At 38.8% G+C, this 17,196-nt stretch overlaps 1 protein-coding gene across 2 annotated transcripts in view; it reads right to left on the reverse strand.

The window, feature by feature from the left end:
• Window positions 1-17,196, reverse strand: part of FHIT (fragile histidine triad diadenosine triphosphatase) — a 521,997-nt gene that overhangs the window by 122,310 nt on the left and 382,491 nt on the right. For both annotated transcript variants that reach the window (XM_039695552.1, XM_039695551.1), the window contains 2 exons: window positions 13,651-13,796; window positions 12,737-12,766 (listed from right to left, as the gene is read on the reverse strand). In XM_039695552.1, the coding sequence (XP_039551486.1) occupies window positions 12,737-12,766; window positions 13,651-13,796 (176 nt within the window). The remainder of the gene's footprint in view (window positions 1-12,736; window positions 12,767-13,650; window positions 13,797-17,196) is intronic.

The raw sequence follows: 17,196 nt of genomic DNA on the forward strand, positions 1-17,196 counted from the left end.
TTTTTCTTACTCTGTGGCTAATTTATTAAGCCATATTACTGCTCTCCATTATTTTTTAAGTTTTCAGCAGAATTTATTTAAGTTTCAGTCCTGAATGTCATGGGATAATTACAACATTTAACAGCAATTTATCATTTCCCAATAGGGTTTGCAACCTGTCGTTGCCTGCTTTCTGAAATTTGTTTGCATGTTTCACTCAAGAGCTACTGCAAATATTCTGCCTTTCACTTCTGCACAGATATTCCCTGTTTTACTGGAGTGACCAGAAGATATTCTGCTGAACAGAGCTGACATCTGCTTGCCAGCCCAGACCTCCTGAGGTCAAGTCAACCCAACATCAGCAAAACACAGCCCTGACCATTAAGGAACAGGATGTCATTCATTGCAATCTGCTGCTAATTATAGAGTCACCCAGGCAGGCTACTACCTTTTTGCTCCTGTATCCAAGTGTTCAACAAATAGAGAGATTCATATAGAAACTGAATATGCTAATCATAAGAAAATGTAAAGAGAAGGCAGAAACAGGATGTCATTCATTGCAATCTGCTGCTAATTATAGAGTCACCCAGGCAGGCTACTACAGAACTTCTTTTTGCTCCTGTATCCAGGTGTTCAACAAATAGAGAGATTCATATAGAAACTGAATATGCTAATCATAAGAAAATGGAAAGACAAGGAAGAGGGGTTTTAAAAATGGGTCCACACATTTTATGTACTGAAGGAAAGCAAACCCTTCCAGCTCTCAAGGAAGGACAATGTTGGTTTTTCCCATACACAGCTCATTCAAAGGGCCCCGAATGCCCCTGCTGAGGAGTTTGGAGTGAATCCCTGCATCCCTAAGCAATCCCTCCTCTCTCCAGGACCATCACCAAGAGCAGAGCCAGGGCCCTGCCCCTGGAGCACAGGGGCAGCAGCTTGGCCTCAGGGCAGGATGGGCACAGCCAGGGCATCACACAAATAAAGCACAGCTGGAACAGGGCTCTGCCCAAACCTTTGGGCTCTGCTAAGCCCTTCCCTGAGCCCAGCTTTGGGAGCCAGCCCAGGACAGCACATTCCCAGCACAGTGGTGATTAAACCACACCGGGGCAATGCAGATGTGCACAGTCTTAGAGCAGAACAAGATCTTGTCTCTCTACCCTGTCTGCTGCCAGGCAAGCCCAGCAAACCCCAGCAAATTTTTTTGTTTCCTTCAAAAGCAAGGAACTGAACAGTGGATATGTATTGAAAGAAAATCCTGAGCAGCAGCACCTGATTCAGACACAGAATCATTTATTTTAAAAATCCTAATCCCAAACTGACAAATTATCTACCAGGAATTTCTCTCCAGAAAAAGCCACGCAGCTGTGCTGAACTGCACCCATAGATGTTGATTTCTTTTATGTGATCCAAAGCTGAGAAGAGGGCAAACATCTCTAAAGCCGATGAATGAGACGCAGGGTGTGCCCTGAAATGTGCTGTAAATTACGGAGCCAGCCTGGGATGCACCCCCTGAGCCCCGGGCTGAGGAATCTCACCCCAGGAGTTTGCTCACCAGGACAGCTCTGCTTTGGCACCAAGCATCTTTTATGCAGAAGGGAATTAGCTGAAAGACTCATTTCCTGCTCCCATGATCTGCTCTTAAAGCTCCCAATTAAGTGAAAGCATGTCAAACTGGAGAGCTTTATTTGCTTACTCTCCAACACAGCGCTTCCCTGGACTTACACGTAGTTAATGCTGTGAAATATTGATGCCTATCCAGAAATGAGAAGTGATGAAGCTGTTAGTTATACAAAATGAATTAAGGTTCCCACAGAAATGAGTTTTGAATCCTCCTGATTTTGTACCTTTGGAATATGCTGCACCTGGACGGGCTCTGAAGGATGAGTGACTGCTGTGCAGGACAGCTAAAAGCAGAGGAAATGAGGGGAAAAAAGCCCCTTAATGTACAGAAATACCCATGAGCCACTTCTCTTAATATGCAACAGATAATGAATAAACTACCCTGTATTTTGTATTTATGTTCATCAACAAAATCTAATCAAAGTTCATTTTTTTTAGAAACTCAATAGTTACATTAAATTAGATTACACAGAAAATTAAATCATAAATCTATGTAACTAGACCCTGCCTCTCTCTTGGTTGCTCCAAAACACAACTTTGCCCTCTTGAGCACCTCATTTAATTCTGGGAGGCTGAGCTTCCAAACTAGTTATGGATTTGATCATTTAATAACATGAAACAAGTAATTGTGTGTGGGAAAATTTATTATTTAATTAGGCCTTACTGGTAATCAATAGCAATCTATTAATTCATTAATTTGCATATCCCTTGTTTTTATATGTGGCCACAAATTCTGTTAGTTGTTGTATTGTTGTGGTTTTTTTTTTTTTTAATTTATGAACTTTTTACCTTCACTATGCTAAAGGAGGTGCTCCAACTGTTTGTATTAAGCAGAGGAAACAACTGAGCAGTGGGAATGCCTGTCTGCCCTATGGAACTGACTGCAGGACAAGATTTAGTACTGAAAACAAAGAAGAGAAATAAAACTACAGGGCCTGTTCTCCCCAGGATCCATGCACAATTCTCATTAATGTTAATGAAAGATACTAAATGGATATGCACTGAGGGGAGTTTATTAGAACATAATAAATACTGGTATTTTCCTTTTTAATTTTTTTTAACTTTATGGTTATTATAACTGAACTTCTCCAGGTGAAGTGAAACATATTTAAAGAAAAAATAAAAAATGTTATATTGAATTATGCTTCATAGGTTATTTTCTCAAAATGCTATTTTTCATTCAGAATTATTAGATTTATACACATCACTAATAACTGTAGGCTTAAATTATACACTATATGAAATCAAAATATTACAATTGTAGGATCAAAATGTTTGCAAAGGAATAGAAAAAGTCCCATTGATTTATTTCACATGTTTTCACAAGTGAGTTGAACCATTTATACCAAAGAAAAATCTTGCCCCAGACACCAAGGTTGTGCTACTTACATCAGGCTCAGACAATCGAAGACAGGTTATAAATTCATATTCTGCTGGATCATAATTCTGAATTTAACTCAGGGTGGCCTCATGAAAAGGCACAATTGAAAGAATGGCTTTTGTTGATCACAGGCATGACTTATTTGCAGGGAAAAAAGGATTGATTAAATGCAGTGTGAACTGATCCACTCCTCAGTCTGGGCAGACTGACCACTCCCTAAAGATAAATCCCCTCCACCTGAGGTGCTGGAAGGCCAGGTGAGGAGATAGCACAGTGATATTACCTTTTCTATACCTTCTCAATGGAGAATTAGTAATCATTCACAGATCCATTAAAAAAAAAAAAGGTGTTGCCTCCGGGCATTATTTTTACTTCAAATACTAAAAATTATAATTGAAATCGGAGAAATTCAACATTCATAAAATCAGAGGAATTATTCATCATTAGAGATTTAACATCTTTACAAATAAGATCAAGACAATCATTCACATGAGCACTTTCCATCTGGTCTAGCTTATTTTCTTTCTAGTTTATTTTCTTTCAGCCTCTCACAGAGAGAATTTGGATCACTGATGCCAGGCAGATGACGTGAAATGAAGATTTTATGGTAGCAATGAAGGTGGTATCTCACAAAAAGTATAAGTCTCCTCACATTTTCTGTCTGTAATCTCAGTTAAGGAAACAGTGTAATTGTTGATAGATTAATTTTGTTTTTTCCCCCAATTTATGTCAATTGTGGCATCATTACTAAAATACCCAGAGATGCTTTTAATTTACAGAACTTGCTATGCAGAAGTTTTAATGATAATTTTCCTTTCCTTCAAAAACAAGGGACTGAATAGTGGTTATGTATTGAAAGAAAATCCTGAGCAACAGCACCTGATTCAGACACAGAATCATTTATTTTAAAAATCCTACTCCTGAACTGACAAGTTATCTACCAGGAATTTCTCTCCAGAAAAAGCCAGGCAGCTGTGCTGAGCTTCTGCCATAGGTGCTGATTTCTTTTATGTGATCCAAAGCTGAGAAGAGGCCAAACACCTTAACCTGATTTTAGCAGGTAACTGCCTACATTTACAGAAGAATCAGGCTGTGTTTTGTGACTGTTCCTTGCTCTTTTTAAAGGCACTTTTCCTAACATTTGGTGTGTGTGTGTGTGCACAATCAACCCTGAGACAGATTTCTGCAGAAGAGATTTGGGTGTTTCTCCCTGCAGGGAGTGCTGCACTTCACCTGCCTGGAAAAGCAGCAGAGTGCAAAGAACAGAGGATTTCTCTGTCACTGAAGCTGCAAACCAGGCAGGCAGGGGGGAGTCCAGAGCTCCAAAACCCACCCTGGCTGAGACTCTGCCCTGGGGAGTCCCCAGCTGAGCTGCACTGCACAAGTGCAGGGTTTTACCCCATCCCTGCAGGCAAGGGAAAGGTCAATGCAAAACGTGAGCACACCAGCTGAGGATAAAGCTCCCTGAGACTGGATTTTAATGGCATATTTCAAATTCTTTCAAAGGACAGCTTGGCTTTACGGAGTGAGCAGAGACCCAGAATATGAGTGGTCTTCCCAGAGGGCACCCAAGCAGCTTTGAGGAGAGATGGGACAAATGAGGCTTGAGAGAAGGGTTTTGCTGTTCTGCAGGAAGCTCTTGGCTTGGCCAATGTAAGCATGAACTGAAACACACTGCAGTATCCTGAACTGTTGGCTTTTTTTTTTAAACAGTAAAAATATTACCTACTTTTCACCCTGTCATCCTGTCTGGAGCTTGCGGAGCAAGTTTTATTCTATTATTTTAACCTTAGTTTTCCATTTCTAAATCACTTCAAGCAGAGGCTTTTCTCTAAGAAACAAAGTCCTGCATGGGCTAACATGGTACTGCCAGAACAGACTAAAATGGACCAGGTCAGATATCCCTTTATTTCAGATGTGCTTCCACAGATTCCAGGGCAGTGTAACCACCCACTCTTTTATGTGGTACAGGAACACAGGGCTAGGAATGGCTTCCATTCCCCTGATATTACATGCAAAAATGTTACATACACTCTTTCTTTGTTGACATTTTTAACAAGCAAACTCCTCCAAGCTGTGCAGACTCTTTGGAAATTTGCAGGGGCAGTTTTAACTACACGCTTCTTTCCTTTTCATAAGAGGAGGTGACTTTCAGGGATAAAAATATGGAGCCAAGTTTTTCTTTCTTATTGCACTGATAAGGCATCCAGGGCTCAAAACTGGGTCACCCCCATGCACAAAGAATCGTGACTCTGCCCTGTCACAGCATCCTGCCAGACAGCTGGGGCACCAAAGCCAACACAGAGCAGTCAACTGAAAATGCCCTTGGGCAAGAACACCCAATAAACCCAACCAGGAACAGTTTAAGTGTGGGTTAATGCCTGCTTGTGGAAGGCACACATTGGCATGAGGCAGAGAAGTCTTTTGACATCCCTTCTAATATGTGGTCAGTTTAGGAATAAATTTATTTAGATCTTGGGAAAAACAATACCTGGTAGGTAAAAATGTAAAGACAAATGTGCACAATCACATGAGATCAGGGCACAGACACATCATTTTTCATTTTAAAGTATTATATTAATTTAGAGAAAGAGTTAGTCAGAAACTTATTTAACTGAAATCTAGCTTTGCAACACTTGCTTAATAAATAATTTTCACCTATTACAAAACACAGAAAAATATCAAGTGACACATCTGAATTAAACGGGAATAATTTGGCACATTTCTTGGTGAGATACATTTTAGTTGAAAACAATGTTTTGTAACAAAATTGGAAAAAAAAAGAAACAAAACAAAACCAAGCATTCCCTCTTAGATGAAGAATTTTATAAGATATGAGACTGACAAAGAGAAGAAGTATTATGGATGAGATGGAGCTTGAAAGGAAATTCATACACTAACCACACAAAAATTAATCAGACACCTTGACTGTGCTATTAATGATTTTCGACCTGATGCATGGGATTTCAAAAGGTTTTACATTTCAAGTACAATACAGGATTTGTAGGACCTGTACTCAAGAGTGGCATTTGATTGATTGTACATACTCTGAGACAGAGAATGCTTTAAATGCAAAACATATTGCTGTAACATGGGAACAAAGAAGTGAAAGATACTTTCTAATTAAAACAGAGGATTTTTGATCCTAATCTCAGTCATCGTGGGGCAAATAAAGAGCAGCATGTCATGGATTTCTCAACACCCCTCCCTCTATTGTTGGTTTTTTTTGGTCAAAACATGCCAATCCAATAAAACAGCATTTCCAAAGGAGGTTTTGTTTTCACAAAGAAAAAGTTTTTGTTGTCAGATACTCAGTTATAGCATTTCCAGAGGAAAATTTTTCTACCTTTTCGCTAGAAATACTTTTTCATTTTGAAATGTAACTCTGTTTATTGAAGGAAAAAAAAAAAAAAAGACTGATTTGTTCAAGATTCTTCTGTCACGAAAACTGCAAATATCTGAACATATACCAGAAAAAAAAAAAAAAAAGGATATTTAAAAATCTTTTGTCAAAGCAGCTGTCCTGGAGCTGCAGAGGGGCAGAATGCAGAGTCCTGGCAGTGTTTAACCCTTTCCTGTGGGAATTATTCAGGTCACCCAAGGTGACAGCTCGGTTCCCTTGGAGCAGCTGCTGGCCCAGCCCCGGCTCCCCGGGCTCTGCTGGGACTGGGGCAGGCACATCACCCTGCCAGGGACACTCCCGGGAGTGCTCACTCCCCTCCTGCCTCACAGGACCACACATTCCATGGTCCAGCTCCCACCCCCCAGACTTTGGGAGAGGAAAACCCCAGTGGCAGCTCTGGGGCTGAACTGGAACGCCAGGAGGGAGCTGGAGGTGGCCAGCAGAGCTGCAGGACTTTTAATATCTGCACGCCAAAGCAATTTAAACAAGCATTTGAACCCACTTACTTGCTTATTATGGTTTAATTTAGACAGTGTCAATATCTGTGACTAGCTCTGGGGATATTTTTGGAATTAAAGTACCTAAAGAGAACATTCATCTAAGAAATCCATATGGCAGGAGAGAAGGGTAGAACTGCTAGCACAGAATAGTAAAATGTTCCTTTTCATCACCACTCTTCAACTTAAATCTCTGGAAATTTCATTTACTATCCTCATTTATACTGGCCTATTTTTAACAATGCTTTGCTGGGTGATTTTTTTTGTTTGTTTGTTTGGTTAGGTTTTTTATATTTATAGTCGATACAGACTATTCCATGTTTGTACAGAGACAGAGGATTATATTTCTTTACAAGTCAGAGGTACAGCATGTCATGACATTCACTACTAGAAATTCAAAATAATCTAGATGCAGAACTATCATAATTCACTGCTAAAGAGAATCTTTCAAAAATTTCAGTCCCCATTCCTTCAGGGAACTTCACAACCCAGTATTTCTAGATCAGACTTCATTATCCAGGTCATCATTTCAATTTATCAGTGCCTTGGGGCCTTTGTTATTCACAGCTAGGATGGTGTTATGTCCATCAATCACGAGGCTGTTTCCATCTTCCCACTTTTCTTTCATCTTCTTCAGTCTTCAAAACAATCTCTAAAACTTTCCCTGGGTATATACTGGACACAGACACCTCTTATTTCTGTCAGCTGTCCCATATTTGAAGTACAGGAACTGATCTGTACAAATTGTGGGGGCAGAAGAACTGTTTTCATTCGAGGCCCTGTATATTATTATTTGTTTTAGGAAAGGACTTACAGATTTACCAGTGCCTCTTAAATATATAAGCATGGCAAACAAAATAACAATATGATGTTTTTTTCTGGAAAGCTTATTGTTCAGTCAAAAACTAAATGTTACATGTTATGAACAGAAGTAAGTAGCTCACAAAGCAAAGACTTATTAGAACTTAATTTGCATCAGAGAAAACACAAAAGACTGAAAGGAAATTTAGACCAACACAAGACAGATTTTGAAAAAAATCCCTGAAGGAAAGGACAGGAATTATTACTTAGAGTGAGTAGAAACCATAGAGCTGGCAAAAGACTTCAAGGAAGAGGGGAGAAACGATCTGGATGATCCTGCTGCTTCGCTGTCTCTGTAAGGGGCAGTATAACCCTAGCTTTGAAAATATACATCACTAACCCCAAACCACCCCAAACTAAACATAGTACTGAAATAGAAAGAAAATTTTGAGCTCAAAACAGACGAAGCAGCCCTGAGACTACTGAATTTGCTGTACCAATTACCTGTCCACAATATTACATAGTCTCCAACCAAATACTATTAGTGTGGTTCTCAGAGCAATTCAAAGACACTGCTGCACTTCCTCAAATCATTTTTGGATGTCTCACAAGCTTCCAAGAGAATTATCATTCTTAAGGGTAAAGCACAGGAGATGATTTGTTCACATGTTTCAGCACAATGTGGTTTTCAAAAATTTGTCTCTTCCATGTCTTTTTGTATCTGAGTTTTTAGATTTGTTTAAAGGTAAGAAAAATCTTCACATTTCTCAAACACCAGGTTTTTTTTGTTCTTCTAAGAGTGCAAAAGCGGGTTTCTAGTACTTCACTAAACCAGGGCTCACTTCTGCTGGTCTGCAGGGAAAGAAGGCTGAGGCATCAAAAGCACTGCAGTTAGTGAATTTAATCCTTCCGATGCAATTAGTCTGCAATGTGATCTGATTAAATTTAAAGACTCAACCCTCCAGACCAGTACTTCGGGTCAAGACATAAATAGACAAAGAGGATGAAAGAGTAGGCTGCTGTGGGCTTAAATGAGCCCTGTGCTCCACAGCTCAGGTTGAGATTTCTGTGGAATGCAAGCCAGGTGGATTGATTTAACACAGCATTAAAAAACATCTGGAAAAGAAAAATATGTACATCAAAAATAATCATGAGAAAGTCTCCTCAGTATAAAATAACCAGTGGAATGTGTGACATATAAAATAAGTTTCTGCACACATACCCACACTGCCACCATCAGCTTTGCTTTCTCATTTATTTAGGGGGACCTGTAATTGGCAAACAGGCCCTCCCTCTCTCATGGATAACAGAGGAGGTGCTGAGCTGCTGGAGACTTCAACACTGCTGCAAAATAGAGGATGTGTTCATACGTGTTTGTGCAATGGACACTTGCTGTGCAATATTATCTTGTCTCTACAGATAAATTAGTTGCTTCATGCTCCTGCCAGCTTGATTTGTTTAGCCTTTGCAGAGTACAGAATCCATGGAGTTTCTTGTGATTGAATCTCACGTAAAAGGTAAACCTGAGAGCTTATTCTACACTAAGCTATACATCCACCCAGGCAGCCAGAGCATTTGCTGACTTGGTGATGAAAAGAAGGCTATAAAACATACCAGGGAAATCTTGAAACGTCGCTCACTTGACATAGCAATAAGAGCCCTGCATTAAGATGCAGAGCTGATTTCCCTGATCCATGAAATTGCCTGGATATTTAAGGCATTCTCAAACAGAACCAGCATGAAACCCACCCTCCATTTCTGGCACAAGGACACCATGGGCTTTGTGTTCTCCAATAAAAAGAGAGCTCAAAATTGCAGAGATTAATAGTCTTTAAGGGAGGACCTAAACACAATTTCCTCCTTTTCTCAAATAATAAGAAATAAGTATTCAAAATGTCTTGAATGCTAAAAGATGGTTTTGCTTGATGACACACTGTTCAGGTGCCAGAGATACTCAAGCTCTCTGTTGTGAGTGGTTCAAGAACCTCTCACAATAAAACAGCGTGCAATTCTGTGATCATCTTTGGAGAAGGACAATTGTTTCTCTCATAAACAGGTGACAGAAATAGATACAATAGGTGGAAAGCTATGAAAAATGTTATGAAGGAATGTATTGCATTATTTTGCTGTCTGAGACGGGGGACATGGTTCAGAATCCCTTACCATGTGTATATTTCCAGCTGCTAAAGGGTGGGAAAAGACCCATCTATACTTAAAAATATTGGTGAACTGAGGTATAATTACTTCCAAAGACCCATCCAGTGAAAACACACAATAAAGGGGAATTTGCCAGGGCCATGAGCTGCCCTAGAACATTGTCCTGCAGGCTTTGCTACCCTAGATGCAAAGGAGGAACAGAGTACAACAATAAAGAATCTACATGATCAGCTTCTCACTAGGTAACTAGAAGCCATGAGCTGCCCTAGAACATTGTCCTGCAGGCTCTGCTACCTTAGATGCAGAGGAGGAACAGAGTACAACAATAAAGAAACTACAATTAGATCATGAACAGCTTCTCACTAGGCTTTAACACAAGATGCACAAACCAGCAGCTTTCACACCACCAAAAGGGACATGTAACACTGGCAGACAATCTTATCACTGATTTCTAGCCAAAATCACATGGAAAGGGTCATCTCCTTCCAAACTGTTGCATACTTTGCACATATAATTTTCAGCATCTCCATTGCTAAGAAAGACCTGAGACTCATTTTAGGTTCTAGATTTTTCTTGTACATGGATTATCATTTCTTCTTGTGGACAAAGAAGGAGAATTCCTTAATCTTTTTCAGACTGAATTTCTCAGGTTTTGTCTTCAGCTAGGCTGATAGCTCTTCCCATTTTGTAGTAAAATTTTGTACTGAGCAATTGAAAAGTCAATACTCTTCTCCTGCTTCCTGTATTTCTGTTCCTCCACAGTACATGAAGTATTTATTTATATATTTACACAGGTATACAGAATTACAAAAAATACTGGAAAAGACTCTTGAAACCATCTGCTATGTAACCCCATTCAAAGCAAAATCAGCTACACCTAATTAGCTCCTGAGATACACTTGCCTACCCTACTTACACAGTCTCCACAAACTCCCTTGAATATTTGTGATATTTTGCTATTTTGCTATTTTTACTTTTAGAATGTTTTTCTAATATTTGGTCTGTTCCAGAAATTTTAATTAAAAGCTCTCTCAGAGGAGGCTGGATTATTGTGGATTCTCATACACGAAAAAAACCCCTCAAATAAATCCACATCCAGAAACATGACACATTGAATTTAAGGTTCATAAATTATTTGTCGGTCACACAGGTGTTGTTTCAAGCTTTGTGATTCAGAAAAGTTTAATTGAAAGCAGCTATTTACGTATCCACCCTATTGTTCACTTAAAAGAAGATCTCGATCACAGTAATTTCTTTCCTGATTGAAGTTTTGAAAGCTCTAAATTCTCTGAAGGAAATAGTTGTTGGCATTTTTGGATGATAAACATCCCAAAGCGATGATGATAAATTACAGTGTTGCCCTGTGATGCAGAAAAGTAGAGAAATGTAAACTGATAACCTCTGATTTATGCATACATGCTCACAATTGCAAAGTCTAGGGGTTCACAGTTGTAAGAACAGGTCATTTTCATCCCAGTGTTTATTAAAAGTGTGAGAAGGAGGCATGAAGGGTGGCTGCCATTTTGCAATAAACACTTAATGCTCTTTGCTTCCAGTACAAACCCAAAGCAATGCAGAACTTCCTGCCTTTCTAAGGCCTACATAAGCATTTGTTACTATTCACAATCAGAGTAGATGGGAATTTTTACATCTTCCTTTGCTCACTCATAAAAATGATTCTCCTCACATATAACCATTCCTATATACCTTTTCTTAATAGAGAGAAAAATACTTGTTCAAGTTATTAAAATAAATGCTCAGATTTTTTCATAAATCATATTGGTGATAACAACAAAATTTACTCCAAACCCAGTTAAACTTATTATTTTACCTATCAACAGACACTGCCAGTGAAATCCACCCAATGCACTCAAAGTCATGAGTCAAGGAATCTGTATTATCACAGTACAGAAATAAAATGTGTTACATTCCTTCATCACATCCCAAGTTTGGTGATATTCTAATTTCTTCTTCCCTCTCCCTATTATCTCTCTGTTAAATATTCAAAGCAGCCAGCAAAAGGCAGAAGGAAAAATAAGGTCAATTCAGCAAATTGAAAAAAAAGTAAAATGTTCCTATCCACCATCATTTGGTTGTTACAGTTATCTTAATCAACTCAAACAGGTTTTCTGAGACATCTAATTTGATTTTACAAAGTGCTAACCCATAGCCATATTTGACTTTCCTCTGATTCCAAACATAAAAAATGGTCTTTATCTAATGTTGAGGCATATCATCTAACTACACATGCAATTGCATTTGCATTATGAGGCAGTGAAACATGGCTGGAGAGACATCTTGGATGTTATCTGTGTTATTACTCAAGTGGAGAATATAATCATAAATCCTTCTCTTCCCTTCCACCCTCCCACCTTTCTTTTTTGGAAGTGCACTTAAAATCTGGTTTTTAGCTTCACTGGGCCCATTACATTTGAACTTCAGTAACAAGAATGTGATATGAATACAGTGAGAGAAATCATAGACAAAAGGTATATTTTCATAATGTGGTTCAGTTTAACTGTTCCTACAATTAGCTACAACTCATTAGGCAATAAACAGAAAAACAAAGAGATCCTGAATGGAAGGGCAATATTTTCTCCATAAAACAAACAAAAAACTAAACCAGATGCCTTTTTCATGAGGCTTTCCTTGCATAAATACACCCAGCAGCTTAGAAAAGATATTTTCTTGATTGAAAATTTTTGTTCAGGAAGAAAACGTGTAAACATTATCTTGAGCAATTTCAATAAAAAGTATTTACTGCTATTGTACACTTGGGATTTTTTGATCTCAAGGATGAAGTAACAATACAGCAATGCACTGCAAATGACGAGCTTTGATCTTTTATTAGTTCCTATAATTGTGTCTTAATTTGTATTCTGCATAATAAGCACTCACCTTCACTGTTTGTCCAGCTTCAGGGCCATCCTGAAAGGAAAGGGAAAACTCTCAGGTTAGAGGATCTAACAAGGATCACACAGAAATTCAGAAATCTTACTCAATAGTCATTTACATCAATTACTCTGTCTGTTAAATTAGCATATTTTTCCTGAGGACCATTCAACACTAGTTTTTTGTACAGAGCTCCTTTCCATATCAGAACCTAGCAAAGAGGGAAACTATCTCACATCACAAATACAACAGTTTCTATTTTTCATTTTTTCAGATTATATTTTTCAATAGCTAGCAATAAATTTCTGATCCTTGTGAACATAAAATCACACGTGGAAATAAGAATTTAATCAAACTATGCTTGCTTAAATTCTGATTCTAATGAATGGGCTTAGTCTCCTGGTTTGCTTTAAACAGAGTTCATTTTTGGTATAACAACACCCAGCACAAACAACTGAAAGGTCAGGATTTATAATGTATTTACATGGCTACAGCTCTCTGCCTGCATATAAATATCTGTGAGGAGGGATCACCTATCTCAAGTGTGTGCAGTGGGTTGTGTGTGGAACAGGGGCTGTGGCTGCCTTCTCTAGAGGTCAACCCTGCAAACACTTTGAAGGAAGAATGTTTCCTGAAATACTCACAAACAAGCATACCATTTGAGAGTGTTTGCTGGCTTTATCCAAGGCTTTTAATTTTTTAATTAACCACACTTTCCCACTGGTTTTCTCTTTAGATTTCTCAATGGCAAATCTGGAAGACTGCAATGCAGTTATTTGGCTTCTTGTCTGTTATTAATGTTATTTTGCATTTATTACCCCTTGAAGTTTCAATGTCCTTTTGTGATTGGACAAGGGGAAAAGGCTGAAAGCTTGATAAAACAAACCATTAAACCTTTCTTAGCTGACTGGTTTACCAACCTGGATGGAAAAGGTGAGCGAAGTGCCGCAGAAATGTTTCTCCACCACGTTCCCGACCCTTTGAGCTGTACAAAACAAATCAGCCACTTCCTCGGGACACAGGTCACGGAAACGCTCCACCGGCCGCAGGGGACAAACAAGGACATCTGGGGGTGGCAGTGTCAAGGCACAAACACAAATCTGAGTGGTCCAGAACAGCCTCAATCCCCAGCCTGGAACCTGGTTCCGATCCCCCTTGAATTGCCTAAGTTCTTCCTCTCTGGTGGTACAACAAGAGCATCAGAAACATAGGGTTTATTACAGGGAATTATATGATGCTGTGTTCAGAATTCTTTTCCTCAAACCCCTCAGATAAGGGCAAAATTAGTGAAGCTCTTGTGCTATACTGAGACCTTTAAGGGAAAGCAATTTTTTCACAGACCCAAATTTACCATCTCAATGGAAAAATGCTGGTATTTATCTCCTGCAAAAGTCAGAGACATTTTCTTTTGTGATTAAAAATGGGGGAAAGCCAAAGAAATTTAAGAGAGCTTTGGATGTGTTGTCTGAGACAGCAGTTTACAATACTTTTCCCCATATGTGGTATACATTTTTGAAAATCTTGATCTCACACCTCTAATTTTAGGCACCTAAATATGACAAGCTGGCACTATGCTGATCACAGCAGATCACTTATTTCTACACATTATTTACAATTCACAAGGAATGCTCACCTGTTGTAACTATAATGTGTTTTTAAAAATACATTAAGATAATTAAGTCTATTTCCTTTAAAGCACGGTGTTCACAATCCTGTAAATATACTTTGATTTAATTCTACCTTGGTGACTGTGATTTGAGAGTCAGTGAAATGAAGCTATAAAGTAAATAATGGAAGTACACAGATGCTGCTTACAGTCATCTGATCTGCTGTGTTCACAGTAATTAATAACTGCTATGATTCCTCACTTGAAAGTCAATTATGCAACATTATTAATATGGTCCAGAATTCTTAGCAGAGCCTCAGTTGTGTAGATCCAACAAGCAAGTACTTGATTCTCATTTCAATTCCCTGCAGACAGGATTCTTTGCTGACTTACAGAATAGAATTTGCAGAATGAAGACCTTAAAGTAACCTTTAACACCACTTGAACTTTCATGACCAAAGGCTATGAAAATTATTTTTTCCAGTATTAAAATAAGTATTCAAAGGACTATTTGAAGAAAATTAAGTTCCATGCCATTGTATTACAGTCATCTTTATTTTTACTGCATCTTGAAGCCTGCAGGTGTTCCGGAATATTCTCTATAATCCAGGAAAGGTAACTAGGAACTGCTGTGCAGTTAACAGGTTCACAAAAAGGTTACATCAACCTGATTGGCAAGAACCATGTGAGACATTTGAAATAAGGAGAGATTAATACACGTGAAAGATCAATTATTTCCATAGGCACAGAGACAACATGTTTACATACAGCAAGGTTATATTATAAGAATCACACTTATCATTCTGATAGGACAGAAAACCAGACATTTTCTCAAAGTAAAGATGTAGTGGCAGGTTTTGATCATTTGTCTAAATCCAGATGAGAACAGACAAGTCTGTAATGGATATTTGCCACAGTGGGAGCAGAATTGAGCAAGCTCTACCTGTAGCAGCTCCCAAGAGAGCAGGAGAAGACTGGTCCCAGCTGTGGGTGCTAATCTGCTTTGAAAATCTGTCTCTCAGGGGTTTTTTGTACAGAATCAGCTATGCCACCACTATTCTTCTTTTCACTTGTTACAGCTTATGTTATTAACATTTAAGAAAGGAGAAAAATATATTTAGAAAGCAGGTACTTGTAAACAAAACAATCCTGGATGGAGACAAAACTCCTAGTTTTGTGGGGTTTTAGTTCTGAAATGCTGTGTCCCTTGGTAAGTTACCAGGCATAGTAAACCCCTTGTAATTCATTTGTGCCTTCCCAGTGCTTTGTACAGAGCACAATAAACAATGCTATTGGCTAAACTTTGAGTCCAAGGGAAGAGCTGCAAAGTTGATTGGCAGACCTGATTTCCATACCAGGAATAAAGGAATAGAAAAACTAATTAATTTTACTCATAAAAAGGAAATCCATGTCAACACTAGAACAGGAAAAAGGACATTTCTTTAATCCGAGTTCATTTTTCCAAAGGAGAGAAGGGAAGCTTGTACCCTTAGGGCATCTGATACTTAAGTAGATAATTATCCTTCTTCTGCAGCACTGCTTTATTATCATGGCTCAATGAACCATTTATCAATGAAGAATTTCCCCTCACTTACCTCTAGCAAAACTGCTGCTTACATTAAGAGAAGTTTCCTTTTCTCCTTTTGAGTTTTCCCCAGCAGCGTCTCACCCTCTCAGACTCGCACACGCCTCAGCAGCAATTGTTTGTTCTCTACCTAGCTCAGGGCCACAGCCACAATTTCTGAATTAATGCTGGTTTCTACAACCTGATGTTAGCACTCTACTGTTTGCCACTGCAATGGGTTGTGGAAAACAGGAGTCAGACAGTTCTTGGGAAAGCTTTTGTTTCCATGGCACATCGCAGAGGGATCGAGGGCTGCTTCTGACCAAGACAGGACAGGTTTTCTCTTCATTTTGTCACTAATCTGCACTGTCATTTTGCAAGTTCTCTGTATCTCTCTTTGTGTTTCCTCTTCCACACATCATCTGTTTTATGAGCTTAGACAGCACTTGCCAGCTGGAGCAGTGGAGGTTTCTTGTTAACCATGAACCTCTCTGCCTCTGTGGGGCCAGCAGTGCTCCTGCAGTCCCTGATGCTGCACCCGTGGCACTCTGCAGAAAGGACTTGCACTTCCTCCTTACATTGCCAAAACTCATTTACAACTCAAACTGGATTTTAGCTATATTTCTGTCTTCGAATTTGATAAATAATTCAAAGGAACAATCACAGAATGGAGCATCTTTTCTGAACCTTCCATCATTTCAAAATAATTATACAAAGAATAATGATAGAAATTCTGAATCAGAGCTAAATTAACATGAGAATGTAATTAGGACAACATTCAAGTTATATTTAACTATGAATATATTAAAAGGAAAAAGTTAGAATGAATTCATGAATTTGAGGTCATTAGGAAAACAACCATCCACTGCAACTTTAAATCATAGTTTTTAACTAAAATTTTTGATGCTAGGATAGTTTTTCATTTTATACCTGGTTTGATTTTAAGCTGTACACCTTTTCTAGTCACCTCAGAATTATTACTAAGTTTAAAATTAGATAAACTGTTCATTACTTTCTACAATAACCCACAGCAAACACTGCTGTGAAACCACTTCAGGTGACTATGTATTAAAAGTGTGAGAGAAAGTGAGTCTGTACTTATGTTTATGTGCAATTACTCCTTAGACTGAAGCATCCACTGCCATCTGAGATGCCTCAGGGCATCCAGCTGCCACTCCAGAAGGGCAGGAGTCTCCCATATTTCCTACATCATAACTGTCAGTCATGTGGGAACCCTGAGTCATCTTGGGTATCCGAAATGGCTGCAGTGTCCTGTGTCTGCCCTTAACAGAGTGG

The sequence above is a fragment of the Passer montanus genome, unplaced genomic scaffold, assembly GCF_014805655.1.
Source record: "Passer montanus isolate IOZ18808 unplaced genomic scaffold, ASM1480565v1 scaffold9, whole genome shotgun sequence".
Classification (NCBI taxonomy): domain Eukaryota; kingdom Metazoa; phylum Chordata; class Aves; order Passeriformes; family Passeridae; genus Passer; species Passer montanus.